This window comes from Setaria italica, chromosome V (genome assembly GCF_000263155.2).
Source record: "Setaria italica strain Yugu1 chromosome V, Setaria_italica_v2.0, whole genome shotgun sequence".
NCBI lineage: Eukaryota > Viridiplantae > Streptophyta > Magnoliopsida > Poales > Poaceae > Setaria > Setaria italica.
Window position 1 is genome coordinate 43084396 of NC_028454.1, and position 19784 is coordinate 43104179.

At 46.9% G+C, this 19784-nt stretch overlaps 4 protein-coding genes and 1 pseudogene across 4 annotated transcripts; 3 read left to right on the top strand and 2 right to left on the bottom strand.

Moving 5' to 3' along the window:
• Nucleotides 1–1660: 1660 nt before the first annotated feature.
• LOC101753418 lies at nt 1661–3363 on the top strand. Its single transcript, XM_004970724.3, has 3 exons — nt 1661–1937; nt 2610–2753; nt 2867–3363. Exons 1-3 carry the CDS (start codon nt 1743–1745, stop codon nt 3008–3010), a joined length of 483 nt encoding a protein of 160 aa, XP_004970781.1. The 5' UTR covers nt 1661–1742; the 3' UTR covers nt 3011–3363.
• LOC101758564 lies at nt 3143–5410 on the bottom strand (annotated as a pseudogene).
• A 3836-nt stretch (nt 5411–9246) lies between these two features.
• On the top strand, nt 9247–13814 carry LOC101758971 (probable magnesium transporter NIPA4). The gene is made up of 9 exons (XM_004972216.3): nt 9247–9766; nt 10505–10561; nt 10646–10736; nt 10827–10987; nt 11090–11217; nt 11324–11461; nt 12034–12126; nt 13171–13276; nt 13356–13814. Exons 1-9 carry the CDS (start codon nt 9586–9588, stop codon nt 13502–13504), a joined length of 1104 nt encoding a protein of 367 aa, XP_004972273.2. The 5' UTR covers nt 9247–9585; the 3' UTR covers nt 13505–13814.
• A 133-nt stretch (nt 13815–13947) lies between these two features.
• Nucleotides 13948–14925, top strand: LOC101753017 (protein DMP7). Its single transcript, XM_004970723.4, has one exon. It carries the CDS (start codon nt 14114–14116, stop codon nt 14777–14779), a length of 666 nt encoding a protein of 221 aa, XP_004970780.1. The 5' UTR covers nt 13948–14113; the 3' UTR covers nt 14780–14925.
• LOC101786615 (NAD(P)H-quinone oxidoreductase subunit N, chloroplastic) lies at nt 14852–16147 on the bottom strand. The gene is made up of 4 exons (XM_004970721.3): nt 15731–16147; nt 15510–15626; nt 15317–15402; nt 14852–15203 (listed from the first exon to the last, which is right to left on the bottom strand). Exons 1-4 carry the CDS (start codon nt 16088–16090, stop codon nt 15134–15136), a joined length of 633 nt encoding a protein of 210 aa, XP_004970778.1. The 5' UTR covers nt 16091–16147; the 3' UTR covers nt 14852–15133.
• Nucleotides 16148–19784: the final 3637 nt, after the last annotated feature.

Sequence of the window (19784 nt, forward strand, 5' to 3'; positions counted from 1 at the left end):
GGGCTGCATGGTGGGGAGGAGGATTGTGCTGGTGGGAGGGTCATGCACAGCAAAAATTGGGCGGCACCAGCAGAACGGTTACTCCAACCAATGCAGAAATCTTGACAGCTTGTATTAACACACAACCCAAAGAAATCAGAATTCACAAAGGGCATTATCCCAAGAGTGGATGGATTTTCTTTTTTTCTCAGAATCCTACAGGAATGAACTATTGCCTGTGAAACCCAGTATTCCAAGCAGGCCCTAAGGGAATGACAGCAGCCATACACATTAGGAATTAGTGCTTTGACAACAGCGATCAGGTGTTAGTGCTAGTGCCATGAATCTCTAGAAGACATATGCATACATCAGTGCCCTAATGTGCATTCGACCTGGTAATGATTTTGCATGAAGGAGCCTCTGGATCTGTATCAGGAACATAAGTTGGCTATCTTCCGTTCAGAGAAAATAAATGAACAAGCTTGCTATGAGACTGAAGTAGTAGCTAACTTTGTTTGGTAAAATTAAGTTAGGTACAAGTACTATGCATGTATCACATATACATGTTGCTGTATTGCTTTAAAATATTTGATATAGAACGAGCGAGAACTAATTGAGTTGAATAATACAAAAACACGTGTAAGATATGGTCTAGATTAAAGTCTGATACTGTCGGCTGCCTACTTGTCTTCAAATTTTGATCTCCGAATGCCCATTCTCCTATGGAGGACTGGAGGAGGAAGAAGTATTTTAGTTCTAGAAATTTGATCTCTGAATGTCCATTCTTGTGCAAGAAGAGTATGTAAAAATCACGGAAAATGTTTTCTAGAATGAACCATGGTACTAATCATTATTCTATAAAAAAAACACCCCAGATCAAGCGTCCGTCACTCTCAAGAATTTGAGACATAAATGGACAAAATTATAAGAGAAATGGTGAGAAGAGGGAGCACACATCTCACCTTGGCGCTCGGAATGGAAAACTGGACTGTGAACACGACATGACAACACAATAGTTGTAGGGGAGATGCAATGGCTCACATATTCAAAAACTCTGATTCTTCAGCTGCCAAAAAAATCTTCTTCTGCAACTGTAATTGATAATATAGATTCAGAGACAGAGCTGCATGACCCTAAGAACATATGTAGCAAAATGATCTATAGCTTAGTATGGACACACTGTCTGAAACTATACAATAACTCCAACATAGTCGATGAGGCAAGCCCTGTTTCAAACACTGGTCATTAGTGGTCTCACATAACAGGAGAGCAAGATCCATGGTAATAACAAACATGTTTTGGGCAGCTTCTTTTGGTTCCAGCAAAACAATAGATTGGTAGCAGAACAGCTCCTTGAGCATGGAAACAAATAGGAACACAAACAATTACATACGCCCGTCCCAGCCTCCGGACGGCCGGATTGGTCGCGATCCGACAGCCGCGAAAAAGGGTGACGTGGCCCAGATGCCTATGCACGGTAGGACCCCGGAAGAACCCCGGAAGAAGGGGTCTTAAGTGTGGTTGCAGGAACTGTAATTAACCTATATTTAATACTCCTAATTAGTATCTAAATATTCGATGTGATAGGCACGATAGATGCTTACGAATTTCTGACTTGCTGTGTGTGAAGAGTGAACTGAACGCAGCCCCCCTCTCTCTATATATAGTTATATAGATCTAGGGCTCTGCTGTGTGTGAAGGGCTCTGCTGCTTGCAGCGATTAGCCTGCAGCACCAGGAGGACTATTCCACGCAGGCGCTAGCATGGGCAAGCAGGAAGACCACCGGAGCAAAGACGGCGAGGTCGCGGTGGAGGGAGGGCCGGTGATGGACTGGCAGCTCGAACCGGGCGTCGCCAGCAAGCTATACGACGTCTTCACCGTCGCCGGCCTGCGCGTCGACGCCATCGAGCCCGGCCGCGCCCTGATCTGCTCTTTCACGGTGCCGACTCGCCTGACGGTAAGTAGGGGTCGCTAACTATAAATAAAGCCGCCTGCTACATATATCTTTTTTTCGGTATAGTAAGGAACGTATATACTAGGAGATTTTATTACTGCATGGCTTGGTAAGGCCGCAGGGTGAAGCTTCTTTCTAAAATTAAAGCTACTTGAGGATGTTCTTAGACGCTCCCCTCTTCGAATCTTTTCTAGCTCCATCCCTGGTCTGATTAGCAACAATCTTAAATATACTTATATTGCGGATTAGGGTGAAAGTTCAGTTAAAAATGTTTACGAGGTCAGAGGCTCGACCCCGAATGGACATATTTATCCACAATGGATCTAACCAACTAAGCTATACTCTATTCATGAGATTTTTGGAAGATGAGTTTTTGATTATATGCTATGGTAGGATCAAATAATATACTTACTAGCAAATGTGAAATTTCAGTTAAAAATATTTACGAGAGGTTACAGACTCGAACCTGAATGGACATATTTATCTACAATGGACCTGATTAACCAACTAAGCTGAGATTTTTGGAAGATGAGCCTTAATTAACTTGTTGATTCTATATCATCTTTATCGTTTCAGAAAAAAAAACTTTATTAGCTGTATTCAGTACTTTAGTTTTGTCTAATCAATGATACATGTCCGTAAATTTGACTATGCACTCACGTCAAATCCGAGAAGGACGGGAGCAAGCGCATGCATGGAGGGGCGTTGGCATCTCTGGTCGACCTGGTTGGGTCGGCCGTGTTCTTCGCCGGCGGCTCGCCGACGACGGGGGTGTCCCTGGAGATCACCATCTCGTACCTAAACGCTGCCCGTGCAAACGTGCGTGAGGCGACGATCCATGCACTAACAGTGCTTTAATTCAACCCATTAGTCAAGCTTTTTTAATTGATAATACACGTACACGTGTGTACGTACGCGTCCTGTGCCTGCAGGAGGAGATCGAGATCGATGCGAGGGTTCTGGGCATCGGCGAGACGACGGGGTGCGTGACGGTGGAGGTCAGGAAGAAGGGCACCGGCGAGGTGATCGCGCACGGCCGGCACACCAAGTACCTCGCCGTCTCCAGCAAACTGTGATGGATCAACAGGATTATTCAGGGGCACGCGCAGCCGGCGGTCATGATCACGATCTCGCTAGCTGTTTATTTCTCCAGCGGTCTTCTGTCTCCGGCCCATCATCGTCGACTGTGTGTGTTCACTTCCTCTGTTTTAAGAGTTGCTAGGATCGTACCCGTGCATTGCTACGGGCAACCAAATATTTATATTGCAAGATATTGGATTCAACAGGATAATAAAAATATGAAACATGTACAAATATGAAATAAGTATAAGATTTATAAGATGGCTTAAAAAATATGAAACACTTACGATATCTGTACACAAAGGTTTATAAGATGTATGCAAGAACCGGATCAATGGCTTCGTCGTCATCCCGAACACCTAGTAAACATTGCAAACTTTCAGAAGCATTCATAGAATAAAGTTGGTTGACATATTCATTCCTTTTAGCAAACATGGTTGCTATATTCATGTGACCGTAGTTCTCAAAAGAAATACTTGTGGCCATGAAAGACAAGTAGCAGATAGCGTTTCTTCAGCTATTTTGATATTTCGAAAGCCATGCTGTGAACAGGAGTAATCAAAGAAAGCAAGGTGATCTCTTCAGAAGGGGTAAGAAATAATAGGGGACCATATTATGAGTTCTTATAACATAACCTTGCATTCCTGTCAGTTATCTATTTAGAAAGGATAAGATCTTGTTCACTACCACAAGCTTCCAGATTTAATTCCCTAGACATTGACTGGTTTGATGTGACAATCGACTTGAGCCTTTTTGGGTTAGCTTAATGGTGAATACATGCATGTCAGGGCATACTACATGATAAGCTGACACATTGCATTATACGAATATTGGAACTCACCATGGTGCTAAATAGGATGACAGTGATTGTGCTGGTGATCATTATCGCATTGCCATGGTGCTAAATAGGAAGACAGTGATTGTGCTGGTGATCATTATCGCATTGCCGTGCAGCTGAGCGTGATGACTCACCATGGTGCTAAATAGGATGACAGTGATTGTGCTGGTGATCATTATCGCATTGCCTTGCAGCTGAGCGTGTCCAGATCTTGTGAACTGCTAGTCCAAGACGACAACGAAATGATCCTATAGGAAAAAGTCAGTACAGCAAAAACAAATCTAAACAATTGCTCACTTGTTGTCTCCAGGTTATTTTCTCCAAAGGTGTCTTTTTCGTTAAGTTGGACAAGAAAGACAGGGAAAAAACAAAAGCAACTCTTCCCACCGGAACTAATTCTAGCAAAATTGAGCTTATGCCAATGGATTTTCCAGGTCTACAAATGGTAAACAACAAAACTGAGTGTTAATAAATAAAGAAAGGTATTTATAGCTGAAAGTGCATTAAACTGACCTGTCACTGGCAAACTTCCACTTTTCGATATCAGAAGCATCCATACCAACATACAGGAAAAGGAAAATCTCGGCAATGAAGGACAAAGTTGCAAAGGCATGCCTGAGTAGATAAAAAAAGTCCAAAGAAAATCAATTGGTATCTTTTTATTTAACTTGCTATAAACATTACTGGTGGAATAAATTATAGACTGAGTATAATTACTTGGTTGTCACTATTGAGCTCTGTCACATTATGCCAAGTGTAGTGTGACATCACAATACCACAGAAAAACATAGTGAGAATAAGAAAAACAGTGCACAAGTCTCATGGTTAGGGAGACCTCAAAAAAGGTAAGTGTTACATTGCATCCCAAATAATTTTCAAATATCTCAACTGACAGCGTGCAACAAGTTAACCAGTCAACTTTCAAATATATATTTGTCATATGGACTTAATGGAATTATGTATATGTTACACATTGAAACACAGCTAGCTGATAGAATCAGTTGCATCAGGAGAAAATTCTTACTCAATTAGACGTAGTAAGAAAGATAGTAACTCTTTTTTTAAGTAAAATAAGATAGTAACTAATGTTAAAATTTAGCAAGTATGGTTTTACAACATTAGGGGTTGCACGAAGAAGAACTGACAACGCAGAACTTTTTTTATATAAATATAACTTTGAGAATTACATTGTGATTACACCAACACAACACCTCTCTCTCCTTCCTTCATTGTTTTTGGGACCTTAGGCAGTGCTGGATAGACGTGCCCTGAAAAAAACATAAATTTGATTCAATCTCACACATCACAAAAGAACATTTTTCCCATCCAATACATGTTGTTTTCAGGCTTTACAAGAACATTATGAGCACTACTGAGAAGAGCTCTATAACAGTTAATCATTTGAATAAAGATTATGTGCAATTACCTTCATTAACAAAGAAGGTTGATCCTTCTTATGGAGATTCTTCAACTATCGATTCATCAAGTAGCTTGATTTTGTACTTGACTGTACAAATACATGAACAATGCACGGGTAGGAAAACTTACATCTCCCCATGGCAACACACGGGCAAGCCTACAGTCGTTACCCCAACGCATAGTCGTTACCCCAGCGCATTATTTCTCTCAATTGTATAAATTTTCATCAAGCATGCATATAAACAGTTTCATCTAACAGTACTATTAGATTTAGACATTGATGCTGGTGATTGTTAATCTCCGTCGGGTCTAAATAACCATATCTCCACAGGCATCAAGATGGTGATCTAATCTTAATGGTAAAGATGACAACCATATCTCCATAGGCATCAAGATGGTGATCTAATCTTAATGGTAAAGACGTGAATAATGTAATGCTAATCCGTTTAAGTACGAACAAAAAGGGACAGGCTGCACATCACCGGCGGATATTAACAGTTGGCCCTTTCCTAGCATCACCGGCGGCAGCTGCACATTAGGGATAGCGAGGGCAGCCGATTAGTTGAGGGCTCCTCTTCTACAGGCTCTTCTCGTGCTTGGCCTTGTGGAGCTCCATGACCTAGTCGACCAGCATCTCGACGGTGAGGCCGAAGCACTGCTCCTTCCAGTAGGTGCTCTGGTAGATCTTGGAGCGCACAATCTGCTCCACCAGGAGGATGCTGGGGATGCCACCATGAGGAGGTGCGGCGGGCAACAGCGTTGCCGCCGCGGCTGACGGCGCGGACCCGTGCAGGCGCGTAGTGGCCGTCGCCATCGCCGCCGCGGACGTCGAGTGGTGGTGCGCCGGCGTGAAGTGCGCCCTCTTGGACACTCGTAGCGGTCCCCAGTCCTCCCGCGCCGCGACCACGACGCGGCGGCGGCGTAGACAGCCGATGGGTCATCGAGGAGGGAGCGGAGGAGGGCGGCTTGGAGGCGACGGACGATGGGGTTGGAGATGACGGCGCTGGAGGGGTTCAAGGCTACGGACGGCGGCTCGTTTTGGGGGGATGCCAGGGTCGGCGGCGCAGGTGAGGCGGCGGAGGCGCGGATGCGTGTGGGATGGTGGCGTTGGCGGAGGCGATGGTGGCATGGAACTGGGGAGGCAGGCGAAGGGACGGCTCGAAGGGGTGGAGGGGGATTGGACGGAAGGAGATGCTCGGGGTGAGGGCCACGGATCGGAGGTGCACGACGTACGACGAAAAAGTCTAGATCGGACGGTGCAAATCGCCTCTAGCGCGGGACGAAGTCGAGCGGAAGGAATGACGTACGAAAAAATGTCTTCCTTTTGCTTTTTTAGAGTAGAGATTATGACCATTTGTACACGGTCGGTGCGCAAAATGTCACGAATGACACGGATACCGCACTCTCGTTGGCCCGTGCTTATCTTTTTAGGGAAGTTGGGCCGTTCTTAGTTACTCCCTCCGTCCCTAAATAATTGTCGCTTTTGGTTTCCGTTTTGACTAAATTTGTAGAAAATACGTGCACTATTTGTATCTTCAAATAAATTTATTAAAAAACTAGATTCAAATATCTATCTAATGATATTAATTTTGTATCAAAAATATTAATATTTTGTATATATATTTAGTTAAAGTTGTTTCTCGGAAAGCGAAAACGAGAGTTATTTAGAGACGGAGGGAGTACGTGTTAACAAGCGAACGTGGGCTTGCTGAGTTCATGGGCTGACGGACAGGTACTCGTCGCCGGAGAAAACTTGCGGTCTTAAACGATGGTAACATCGAGTCCTGGACAAAGCTTGTGGAAAGAAAGACACAGGGTTTAGTCCCGTACCGGGACCTTTAGTCTTGCTGGCGACGTGGTTAGGCTACAAAACTAACGCCAGGTTACTAGACCTGTTTGGTTTGAGTTGCTAAAGCATAAGCACTAAAAATAAGTAACTTATTTGCTTATGCAACCAAACACCTTTGCTTATTGGGTTGTTTATGAAGCTGCTTATTTTTAGCTCATAAGTAACACAAGGATTGTTTATGGGGGCTAAAAGATGGTCTTTACACCCCTGCCCTCATTTATTGTCTGGCTGACTCCCCTTTCTCTCCCCCCCCATCCCCTCTCTTCTCCCCCTAGCGCTCCTTCCTCGCATCCGCTTGCCCCAGCGCCCCTGCGCCATCCCGCCACCGCACGCACCCACCCGGATCCCCCGCCACCGCACGTCGCTCCCCTTGGATCCCAGCCGCCGGAAGCCCCTGAACTCGCCGCCGCCGGCGAAGCCCCCGCCACGTCGCCCTGGAAGGCGAGGCCGCCGATGTCCTGCGGCTCCTCGAGCCTTCCCGGCACTGCCTCTCCCCTGGGCCTCGGGAGCACATCCGCCTCGTCCCCCGCGGCCACGGCCGCCGCGACGACCCGCAGCGCGCGCCGGAGCCACCTGGCCGACCGCGGGAGTCGGAGGAGGGAGGAAGGGGAGCAGCCGCCTGGAGGCGGGGGATGGGGCAACGGCGGCGGAGGATGGGGCTTCTGGCAGCGGCGGGGGATGGGCTTCCGACGGTGGCGGGGCTTCCGGCGGCCATCGTGCTCGAGGCCATCAGGACGAGGAGGAGGGAGGGCCCCGCGAGGCTGCGCGCGGGGAGGCGTAGGGACGCGACGCGGTCGCCGGCGTCCCAGGCGCAGCACGCGGAGGCGGCGGGGGAGGAGGAGGGGGACCTGCGCGGCGCAGAGGCCGGCGCGCGTGAGGTGCTGACGGCCATGGATTTGGAGCTCTGCCATGGAGGAGTGGGACTGTGGGGGAAGGAAAAAGAGCAGGGGCAGCAATAATTAAGGGCAAACATGTCAATGTCTACTTCATTCAATGTTGTTTAGTCCAAGCAACCAAACAACTAGGACTAAAAATAAGCAACTTCAAATAAGCAACCTTTAACTGCTTATAATAAGTAAGGGAACCAAACAGACCTTAAAGCGGCCTCAGCGGCCTCCACTGCACTTTGGAGAAGCGCTAGCCTACCATCTCCTAAGGAGGCGAGTGGATGTCGTAATCTGTGACAGGGTATGCGCGACCCCTACCATTTTAAATTCAAATTTCCTTTAGATACAAAGACAAAGAAAAGATACAAAGAAAAAAGAAAAGAAGAGTATCTTGAAAAATTTGATGAAAAGTAATTATTTATGAAAAAAATATGTTTGGTCCATACAAAGGAAACTTAATATATTTATTAAATTTAAAGTATTGTATTTATGAAATTTTATGTTTGATTCATCCTGTTCCTTTCATCTCACGTACAGTTCTAATCATCTCATCTCACAGGAACCATATCTACAGTAGTAGTAAGTAGGCTAAGGTCGTAAGTAGGCTAAGGTCTCGTTTGGTTCTTTAGGAGCTCCTAAAATTTCTATCACATCGAATGTTTAGGTAGTAATTAGGAGTAGTAAATATAGACTAATTACAAAACCAATTTCACAGTTGGAGGCTAATTTGCGAGACGAAACTATTAAGCCTAATTAGTCCATCATTAGTACATATTCATTGAATATGTACTAATGATGGACTAATTAGGCTTAATAGATTCGTCTCGTGAATTAGCCTCCATCCGTGTAATTAATTTTATAATTAGCTTATATTTAATTCTTCTAATTAACATCCCGATATTCTATGTGCCATGAATTTTAATCCGGACTAAACAACCCGACATTCAAAGCCCATGACGCTGCAGATTCGTCCAAACATTCAAAGCCCATGACGCTGCAGATTCCTCCAAACAACGCGCGAGACCTCTCCCAATGCTCCTCCAGAGAGTTGATGGGCTCGACACCAATCCGGCCCAAGAGATACGCCTTGGGCCCAAACTGAGCTAGCAGCACTCGCGGCGCACGTGAAATTTTTGGCTGCCGTTTACCAGGCGAATTCACCGACACTGGCTGCCTGTTTGCCTCGATGCCAAGCAAGCCCCGAGTCGGGAGCCAACTGCAACTAGCTAGCCACCCACCCAAGTCCACACCGAAATATCCGCGTGGCGTGGACTCGCGCACCACTCCATTCCATTTCTCTCCTCCTCTTCGCCTCCTCCGCCTCGCCGGCGACACACCCGCCGCCGACCCTGCGTCTCCTACCCGCTCGATCCCTCCTCCCCTTCTCCGCCCACGCAGTCCCCACCACCGCCGAATGCGGAACCCTCGCCTCTGGTGATCGAACCCTGTCGAGTTAGTTGAGCGAGCGCCGCCGGCCGGACTCCGGATCTCGCATGCGCCGCCGCCGCCGTCGCGCGATCTAGCGGCTGCGCGCAGCCTCGCGGGAGGGTAGGGTTTGGTGTGCATCTGGCGGCGGATATGGCTACAGAGGCATCCACCTCTGCGGCTGGCGCGGGCCGCGGGAGCTGGGTGGAGGGGATGTCAGCGGACAACATCAAGGGCCTGGTGCTCGCGCTCTCCTCCAGCTTCTTCATCGGGGCCAGCTTCATCGTCAAGAAGAAGGGGCTCAAGAAGGCCGGCGCCTCCGGCGTCCGCGCAGGTGAATTGATTCCCTTGCTGAATTCCTTCATACCTACCGAGACATTGCGCTGCTTCGTAGATCCTAGTGGCGGAGCTGCCTGCTGATGGTCTTTTGCTTTGCTCTTCGAGACGCCATGTTAGCGTACCGAGGGCTTCGTGGCTGGGTTTTCGATTGTGCGGGGATCTCCGTTCCCGTGGAATGCGGTCTGCGCGCGCCGGATCTATGTTAGAATTACGTTTATGGGGAGTGTGAACCGGAAATTAGTTTGGCTGTTGCAATAAATTGAGATGGCTAGGGAGTTGACCTGAATCTATGTGGATCATGTGCAAGTAGCTGTAGCTCACGGGGTCCTACACTTGTACGGGAGGTTATATTCACTATATATCATAATAATGGTCAATTATCTTTTGCTTATTTTCCTTATGCCATGCACTAGTTAGTTGAACAACAGTTTGGTTAGTAAGTAGTAACTGATGCTCATCCACTGAGTACATAGATTCTAGGTGCATTCCAGTTCGTGTAGATTGTACTGTAGGAGGGGATGTCTTTTTCGTAACCAGGTGAAAGAATGGTCATCAGTTGGCTTGACTTTTCAGAGGTTATTGTTGACTGCAAATATGTGGCTGTAGATGTACGGCATGCAGTGTTTCTGAAGATTTGGGTGTCTCCCTCAGTGCTGTTCAGCTACATGATTTTACTAGCAGAAAGTGTCTCTTCTTACTGATTGACTTTGTTAATGTTGGTGGTTAATTGCAGGTGTTGGCGGCTACTCTTACTTGTACGAACCGTTATGGTGGGCAGGAATGATTACAAGTAGGTCAACCTCTTCTGCAAGTAGGCATTTATGTTGTACTGCTGAATAATGTAATATTGATGATGGTTAACCCTATTTTCCAGTGATTGTTGGAGAAGTGGCTAACTTTGCAGCGTATGCTTTTGCTCCTGCTATCCTGGTCACACCACTTGGTGCACTTAGCATCATCATTAGGTAAGAAATAGAATTCATACTGCCTTGGCGATATTCATTATTCCAAAATTCCTTCTGTTCTTTCTTCATTCTAACATGCTTCTATCACAGTGCTGTTCTTGCAGACATTATGTTGAAGGAGAAGCTACATATATTTGGTATACTTGGATGTGTTCTCTGTGTTGTGGGTTCAACAACTATTGTACTCCATGCCCCTCAGGAGCGTGCAATCGAATCTGTAGCAGAAGTGTGGGATCTTGCTACTGAACCAGGTGCCCTCCTCTCTTGCCCAATTAGTTGTTATCAAATATTAGTTACACCACTCAGGTATATTATCTCAGTAAGAACTAATGTCATAAGTTTGGGTCTTGCAGCCTTTCTATCTTATGCTGCTATCGTTCTTGCTGCAACTTTTGTGCTCATATACTATTTCATCCCACAATATGGTCAGACGCACATCATGGTCTATATTGGTGTCTGTTCACTTGTAGGATCTCTGTCGGTATGTGTTACACACTTTCTATTGGCAGTAGTTCTATCAGTATGATTTTTTTAATTGATCATGCTGTAATTCTCTTTCCCTTTTTTCTGTGCTGGCTTTGGCACAGGTCATGAGTGTGAAAGCTCTCGGAATAGCCTTGAAACTGACCTTTTCTGGAATGAACCAGCTAATTTATCCACAAACATGGTTGTTCACTATTGTTGTCGTTGCATGTATAGTAACACAAATGAACTATCTGAACAAGGTAATAGTGATTTTCTTTTTTTATGGATACTTATGTTGTGCATAGTGAGCAGTATACTTTTTTCATGGATAGTTCAGATGTGCACAGCGAGCAGTATTGAGTTACCTTTGTGCCACATATTTTTTCATGTTCAGCATGGAAGTGGCATTGTGTTAGTAAGATATGTCTATATGTGTTGAATGTTCCACTTGGATTTGGGGGCTGGTGGGCTAGTTTCCATCTTCTTTTTGCATGAACCATAATGGACTTGTGGATTTGAAACATACACCTACCGGCTATGCTACATGATTATTATCATACTAGTCTCATTGAATGGTTTGGTACTTTGGTACCTTGTTCATCTACTTCTAATTGTTTTTTTTTTGAGTTTTAGATCAAAAAATTGTGGTGTTTTGTCCAGATAATTTTATTATATATTGTGCTCATTTGGTCTTAGTGCGTACATATTGTACCTAGTGTTGTGACTCTAGAACATGCACAATTAATATGTCTCGGCAATTAATCCTGCATTCTTTATTAGTGTGTGGAGAAACATGAATCGTAATAAACTTACGAAGTTTAATTTTTTGCAGGCTCTTGATACTTTCAATACAGCAGTTGTGTCACCGATATATTATACGATGTTTACATCACTAACCATTTTGGCTAGTGTGATAATGTTCAAGGTGACGATCTTTTAGCAATACTCAATGCATGATGTTTGTTAGCCTAGTTTTTTAATCTACAAGTTGTTTGACTTGGAATGAATCAATGAATACTGTTTGCTTAGAAATGTAAGTATAAAGGAAAGTAGCCACTGGTGGTTAGTACCTACACTTGCTAAAGGAATATGCTTTCGTTGAGTGACTCACCTTATTGAACCAATGTTAGATTATCCTATTCAAGCTTTATCCATTTACTTACACTACTTTTCAAATTTTATGCATAACTTTTTCAAGTGCCATCTTTGTGTGGCAGTTAGAATGGAGATACCTGAACCCTCTTGGGGCAGATAGGAATTGAGAGCTGGACTTTTTAACACTTGACTGTTTCTTATGAATGCCTCCCATGGGGCTTTTATCAACAATAATATTTCAGACCCTACGAAACAGTTTGCCGCTTGATGCAACATGAACTGTTAAAATATGTAAGTGTGTTATTTGCTGGGAAGAGCTTTTGTGCTCTCATAAAAGAAAAGATGTTCAAACTTGATAAATATATATGCTTAATATAATTTTACATTTTAGAAGAGTACACAAAATACTCTTATTTGGGTAGAACTACATTGGCACTCCTTTGTACCTGATGGCTGAAATGGTGGATGATGAAAATGCGAAGTGGTTGACGTTTGAGGAAGAGACCACAGCAGAGGATGACCGGGATTTTTGGTGGCAACTGGAGAAATAGAGATTAGGGCTTGATGGATGAATGCATCAAATGCACGCTCGCAGATACCATTTGCTACTGTAATATTCAAATTAGCATGATCTTGAGAGATTGACTGCGAGATCCTTTAGTTTGTGACACAAAAGCCTGTCCTCCCAGAAATGACCTAGTTCTGTTGTCATGTTGACCGCTTAAGCTGTTGATAGGCCTCCATGAATTATTTAGTCGTGTATACTCATAGTTGAAGGCTTCAGGCCTTGTTTCCTTATTCCATTATGTAATTGCTGGTGTACTTGGCGAAAATTCTCAAAATAGTTATTGACAACTATTCTACTTGCATGCAGGACTGGGATCGTCAGAATCCAACTCAGATTGTAACAGAGATGTGTGGTTTTGTTACCATCCTTTCTGGGACGTTTCTTCTTCACAAGACAAAAGATATGGCTGATGGTATGATTTCACCTCTTAACATTTGAACTATGCAATATGTTAAAAATCTATGGTGACTTTTAACTCTCTGGTATCATAGGTCTACCACCAACTCTACCTGTCCGAATACCTAAACACACAGATGAAGATGACTATGCTACTGAAGGAATTCCTCTTAGATCCGCTGCAGATGGCATCCCACTCAGGTCACCAAGGGCAGCAGAATCATTTCGATCAACATCGTTATAACACTTGATGATATTTGCAGCAGCCATGCTCAGCCATTCTTTCATTTGATACACCTTTGTAGATTGTACTTTAGGCTTCAAAAAGTAAAAGGCGCCACTCCCCTTGTAATTTTTGAGACACCGGTGTAGAGTATTGGGGAACCACTGTTATACCTCTCGAGATGCCCAGAATGGGCTTTAGATCCATTTTTTGGATATATATCACGGTGATACAAGGTCGTTCTCAGCTGAGACTGTTGTATTCTTTGATAGAAAATTAGAAAATAGGAAAAGAATCTGAAGAAGGCATGTTGCTAGTTTTCTTGAAGAAACTTTGCCTCCGGTCCACTTGTTCTGGTTGTTGATCTGCAGTTTTCCTTTAATGGTTTCATCTATGCTCGTTGCTTCTGTGCGAGGGGAACGCACATAGCCTCAGATTGCGTCGATACACTTGCTGAAGCAATTCTTTTCAGCTTTTGCTCGGTTAACTCGTCAAGAATACCGGAAGGTGATTCCTTTCAGCTTTCGCTCGGTTTAGCGCGCTCTTTAATTGAGCTTCTCTGATCTCGTCTCAACTCAACCCAACCTGTCTCGCACGCTCCCCCTCCTCGCTCTTACACGCGCCGCATCAATGGCGGAGAAGGAAGAATGCAAGGTTCTCATTGAGCAATCCAGCAAGGACGCTGCTGATCCACCACGCCCAGACGAGGATGACGATGAAGACGACAACTCGAGCTTCATCGTGCTCCTCAACCTCGTCCTGGGCGGCACGGCGCGCCTCAACGTCCTCCTCCCGACCGCCACCATCCTCGCCTTCGCCATCTTCGCCCCTCTCCTCACCGACGACGGCAAGTGCGCCCGGCCGAACCGCATCCTGACGGGGGCCTTCGTCGCCCTCTGCGCCGCCTCCTGCGTCTTCTTCACGCTCACCGACAGCTTCCGCTCTCCCTCCGGCCGCCTCCGGTACGGCGTCGCCACGCCCTCGGGCATCCGCACGTTCTGCGGCGGCGGCGGCGGCGGCCGGAGGAAGGGGCCGAGGGAGCCGGAGCTGTACAGGCTGCGGTGGTCGGACCTGTTCCACACGTCGCTGGCGCTGGTCGCGTTTGTGACGTTCGCCGCCTCGCACCACGACATCGTCCTGTGCTACTACCCCGGCGTGCCCCGGAAGGTCGTCAACACCGTGCCGCTCGTGATCGGCTTCGTGGTGAGCCTCCTCTTCGTGCTGTTCCCGTCCAAGAGGAGAGGAATCGGGTACCCGTTCCTGCTCCGCACCGATCTCGTGTACCTGCGCCGCTGAAAAGGACTGGAAATTTGATCGGACCGGATTGGACTATGTGTGCTGTTTACACCAGAATTCTGAAAAACTCGATTTTCTATAATTTGCTTCAAGTTTGAACACATTGCAACCGTGATTCTTTCAATTTGTATACATGGAAAAATTCACGTGGTTCTCTCCTGAAACTTGTGCCAAACCGTATGTTTTTTTAGATAATGGAAATAGGTTCTGGCCTGTGCGACCGCGCAGAGCCAAAACGTATATACATCCTCAATTCTCTCTCCTTCAGTACGAAGCTGCAAGTATGCAAGCCCGGAGAGATGATCGAGAAGCAATTTGAGTGTAGCTGTGGTTGCCTTGAAAATGTCAGCTTGGTCATTTTTCTGCGTCCGGGTCAGGCTCAAGGCCTGCGATTTGCTTCAGTGGCTTCCAAATAAATTTCCTCCTGCATCCAACAGGCCCGAGAGTTAATAACAAATGCCTTCACGTTTCCCCTGATCAGAGATGTTCCCGTGACAATTGAGATGAATGATAGAGATATGCCGATATGGTTCATACCAATTGCCGCATTCCGCAATCACCCTGACTTTGGGGCGGAGGTCCGGGAGCATGGCCAGGAACTGAAGCTCAGCCTTGGATAGAACCTGCAAAACCAAAGGGAACCGATGCAGATGACAAACTTGACGAGAGATACCAAAACAAGATCCTGCATAGAACAGAGCACCCAGCAACCGTGTCGTAACCACTGCACCTTGGCTTCGATGACCCAGACGACGAGGCCCTTGGCGTCCGGGTGCAGCAGGCTGAGCCTGTAGTCCACCTCCGGCGGGAAGTACCACCTCGCCACCGGCTGCCTCCCGAGGCTCGGCTGCACTCACCAGTCACCACACACTCCGAGTCAGTTCGTCTCTAGAGATGCCGGCGGCCGCCGGCGAGGCGGCGACGCCATGGACAACATGGACACGCACGTACCGGGCAGACGGGGTGGATCTTGGTGAGCGTGGTCTCCGGGTCGCCGAGGCCGCGCGCGGTGAGGTCGAGGAAGTAGTAGCCCTGGTAACGGAGGTTGTTGAGGTAGCGGCCCTCGTAGCCGCCCTCGTGGGGCGGGTAGATTGCCAGCGCCTTGTGCTTCTCCACGTCGTCCAGCCACCGCGCCATGTCGGGCTTCACCAGGTCCCCGCCCACGAAGTCCCACAGCGTGCTCCGCACCGACACCGTCGCCGCCCGGCCGCCGCCCCCGCGCGCCGACCCGCCGCGCCGCCCGCGGCCGCCCAGGAGCGACGGCGCCGGGAGCGGGGACACCACCGCGCGCGCCGCCGTTGCCGACCACATGCTGGCTGCTGCGGTGGTCACCGTGCGTGCGTGCGTGTGTGGATAGGAGTCGTTTGTCTGAGCCTGTGTGTGTGGCGGGAAGAGATATAACCGATGATGGGTTAAGGCTAGCGGATAAGTCTCGGGTGGAAGAGCCCGTCCGTTGGTCAGGGGAGCCCTTTTGCAGCGGGCCGCTGCCGTCCCGTGGGCCGTGTTCGTCCCGGCCTGCACGATGGGAAATGTTGTAGAGGCACAAAAAGTTCATCCGGGATCTGCCTGCCATGCACGAGAGCACAGACCTGCTGGAACTTCTTGAACGTCACCACAAAAGGTTCCAATCCTGATCTGCCATGGCGCGGCCGCCACACGTGGAATGCAGCCACGAGGCACGGAACGCTTGGTAAGCGACTAGCGGACACCAAACCCAACACGGGAAGCTTCTTCCTCGGACAAAGACGACGGCGACCGCGCAGAGGTCCGGAGTCGCCGGAGGAGCAGAGCCGACGAGGCAAAGCCGAGCTGCTGGAGCCAGCACGTGCCCACCCTCCCGTGGAGCGTGCTGTGGGCTCCGCGCGCACCATGCGAGGGCTTTTTGGACAGGTCCTTCTTCACGGGTTTTAAGTGAAGTTCCAATAGCAACTTCAAAACGACTCCACCATCAAAGTTGGATAGAAACCACGAAACAGTTTGCACTAAAGAGGAGGAGCTAAAAAAACTCACTTCACCGACTTCTCCTCCCTCTCCAAGTACTAGGGTCCCTTTGGCATGGCTTCTCCAAGGGCTTATCCATTGGCTTCTGAAAAAGCCATGCCAAACGCCTCTTCTGAAAATAGCTTCACTGTTGAAGCTCCTTGAAATCCGTTAACTGGAGTTGTTCGAGGGAGTGGGAGCAAAAAAAATTAGCTCCACACGGCTTCTCCTCAGTTGGCATCTTTGTCCACGGGAGAGGCCCGCAGGTGGAGCAGGTGGCTGGCCGGGGTAGGAAGGAGGTGGCGGAGGTCGGAGACGACGGCGGCGCGGGTGAGGTGCCCGAGTGGAGCTAGGCGGGGGGTGGAGGGCGACGACGGCATGGATGAGGCCGGCCGGCGTGGGGCGGATGGCGAAGCCGGCGTCAACGAGGCTGATCGGCCTGGAATGTATGGTAACGGCGGCGTGGACGAGGCTTGCGGGCGGCGGCGCTGGGGCACAGGCGGGCGGCGCGGGACGGAGGTGCGGGCCACCACGCGGAGCAGAGGAGTGAGCAACGGCTAGCAGTGGGGGCTGGCGGCTAACGGCACTGGGGTGCGAGGTGGAGGAGGCGGCGTTGGGGCTGTGGGATGCGAGGCAGAGGGAGGCGGTGCTGGGGCCGGCGGACCGCGGTGCTAGGAGTGGAAGCAGTGGGGGTGGTGGAGGGACGAAGCTCTGGAGGTGGCGGTGGAGTAGAGACGCTAGCGGCGGAGGCGTTTGGACCGGTGGTGGAGCAGAGATGCTGGGCGGCGCTATGGATCAGCTGATTGGGGCAACCTTCCATAATTATTAATGTATCATCTGCATACTGCAATATTGGAAAGTCCTGACTATATGAAAGAGGTGTTGGCAAATGAAGATGCCCTTGATCCTTTGCAGAGTTTAACAGGGTTTGTAACACATCAGCACCTAAGACAAACAACAGTGGAGAAAGTGGATTGCCCTGCCTAACTCCCCTTTTGCAAATAAACCTCTTTCCTAGGACCCTGTTAAGTAGAATGGATGATGTACCTGATTCAAAAATATGTGTCATCCATTGCAGCCATTTCTGTCCAAAACCCTTGTGTTTCATCACTTCTAGCATTGCCTTATGCTCTATCTTGTCAAAAGATTTCTCAAAATCGAGCTTCAGGATAACAATTTCTTTTCTTGATTTATGACAGTGATGCAAGTATTCAAAGGCCCACGCCAGGCAATCTTGTATAGTCCTGGATTTTATGAAGCCATACTGGTTGATGTGAATAAGTGATGTAATTACCTTTTGCAGTCTGTTGGCCAAGAGTTTAGTAAGTAGTTTGATAGAAATATTCAGCAGAGAAATCGACCAATAATCTGAAACCCGTGATGCTCCATCAATTTTTGCTATCAGAGTGACATATGATCCGTTAATGCTCTTTAAACAGATATGATCAGAGTGAAAGGCATCGCATAGGGCATAAAAGTCTTATTTAATATTGGGCCAGCACCTCTTTATAAAGTCTGTATTAAAACCATCCAGCCCAGGTGCTTTATCATTAGGTAGGCTATTGGTAACCAAATCTATTTCACCATGTGAGAAGGGTTCCTCCAGACAATCTAGATTATGAGACTATTGCATAAGCTGTTCCAAGTTGAAGACCATGGAGTTATATTCAGTGGTGCCTAACCTTTCCCTATATGCTTCCCTAGAATTGAATGCTTATATTGCAGCACCCCATTAATATCTTCAAGGGACTTGATGAAGTTCCTATTATATTTAATAGTTGCATTTGCATGAAAGAACTTAGTTGATTCATCCCCAAACTTAACCCATTTGATTGTTCCTCTTTGCTTCCAATAAATATTTTGCTGTTTAAGAAGATTTTGCAACTGATCCTGCAGAATGTCCTTGAAGTTCCATTCTTCCAGAGTTAAATCTCTGAATTCTTCTATTAGTTCCAGAAAAGAAATAACTAGTTTTACATCTGATGAGCCTTGAGACTTGAGAGCTAAGATTGCCATGCTCTTAGAACCCTCCCTAAATTTTTGAACTTCTGCCTGATGATTTTAACCTTATCAAGTTCCTGGACCGGGATTGACCAGCCATGATTAACAATAGCAAAGAATCGATCATGTTGTTGACGCTAAAAATCGGACGATGACTCTCGGCATTGGACACACGACCCGGGAGAATCTTCTTAGCTCCTGTTCAGGTTATTGCCCTGGTATGGTTTGCACGGCGTGCCAGTCAATCTGACCTGTTAATTGACAAGGAAAGAAAAATATTAAATTCCAGGGTTTTGATCGGCTGAAGTTCAGATCTGTTTTAAAGCATGTATTAGCGAATCGGTCAAATTGGTGTGAAGATGACCGGCTATGAAACGGCCGATGATCACGTAGCAATTGCGAAAGGAACTACTAAAGTAACCTAAACAATGCTACAGATGCAACACTTAGAACAGATCTAATCGGCTATATGATGATAAATAATAATATTGATAAAGCCAACAGTTCGTATCTCAAGCTGGATAACTGGTGATAAGAACTAAAACAACGGGTAAAACCTATAATTCTAGTAAATATCGATAACTGATGAATAAATCTAAATGAAACAACAATGATGCGCTTGAAGTTAAAGCTTAGATACTACTCGATACGCGGAACTTACAAATTGGCCGGAGATCGTGTTGATGCAGTCCTGCCAACTTGTACAAACTCATGAAAAGGAAAAAGTATTTGGCGAAGTCGCCGACTTGAAAGTAAAGTACGTGGAAAAAATAGATTTTTATTGATTGTTGTTTTTGTTGTTTTACAAGCCTTACGAGGCACCTATTTATACCCTGTTACAACTAATTTCCTAACCGACTAGAATTTATCTCTAATTTAAAGATAACAAATATTTATACATAAACACAACCCGCATCGGAGTCGGTTAGTATTTTCCTACGGACCAATCTTCATCTTCGGCTAATCACCATCCTGGCCCACTTTAGGCCCACATCGGCCAAGCCGCTCTGACTCCCTCAGCCAA

Bases quoted from the DNA above. Each gene is read 5' to 3' on its own strand.
- LOC101786615 (XM_004970721.3), bottom strand. From the start codon at position 16,090: ATGTGGTCGGCAACGGCGGCGCGCGCGGTGGTGTCCCCGCTCCCGGCG. The intron at 15,627-15,730 runs GTACGTGCGTGT...TGGTGAGTGCAG, and splicing joins AGATCCACCCCGTCTGCCCG to CCGAGCCTCGGGAGGCAGCC. The intron at 15,403-15,509 runs GTGCAGTGGTTA...TTGGTTTTGCAG, and splicing joins TCTGGGTCATCGAAGCCAAG to GTTCTATCCAAGGCTGAGCT.
- LOC101753017 (XM_004970723.4), top strand. From the start codon at position 14,114: ATGGCGGAGAAGGAAGAATGCAAGGTTCTCATTGAGCAATCCAGCAAG.
- LOC101758971 (XM_004972216.3), top strand. From the start codon at position 9,586: ATGGCTACAGAGGCATCCACCTCTGCGGCTGGCGCGGGCCGCGGGAGC. The intron at 10,737-10,826 runs GTAAGAAATAGA...CTTCTATCACAG, and splicing joins GCACTTAGCATCATCATTAG to TGCTGTTCTTGCAGACATTA. The intron at 10,988-11,089 runs GTGCCCTCCTCT...TGGGTCTTGCAG, and splicing joins GGATCTTGCTACTGAACCAG to CCTTTCTATCTTATGCTGCT.
- LOC101753418 (XM_004970724.3), top strand. From the start codon at position 1,743: ATGGGCAAGCAGGAAGACCACCGGAGCAAAGACGGCGAGGTCGCGGTG. The intron at 1,938-2,609 runs GTAAGTAGGGGT...AAATCCGAGAAG, and splicing joins CGGTGCCGACTCGCCTGACG to GACGGGAGCAAGCGCATGCA. The intron at 2,754-2,866 runs GTGCGTGAGGCG...CTGTGCCTGCAG, and splicing joins TAAACGCTGCCCGTGCAAAC to GAGGAGATCGAGATCGATGC.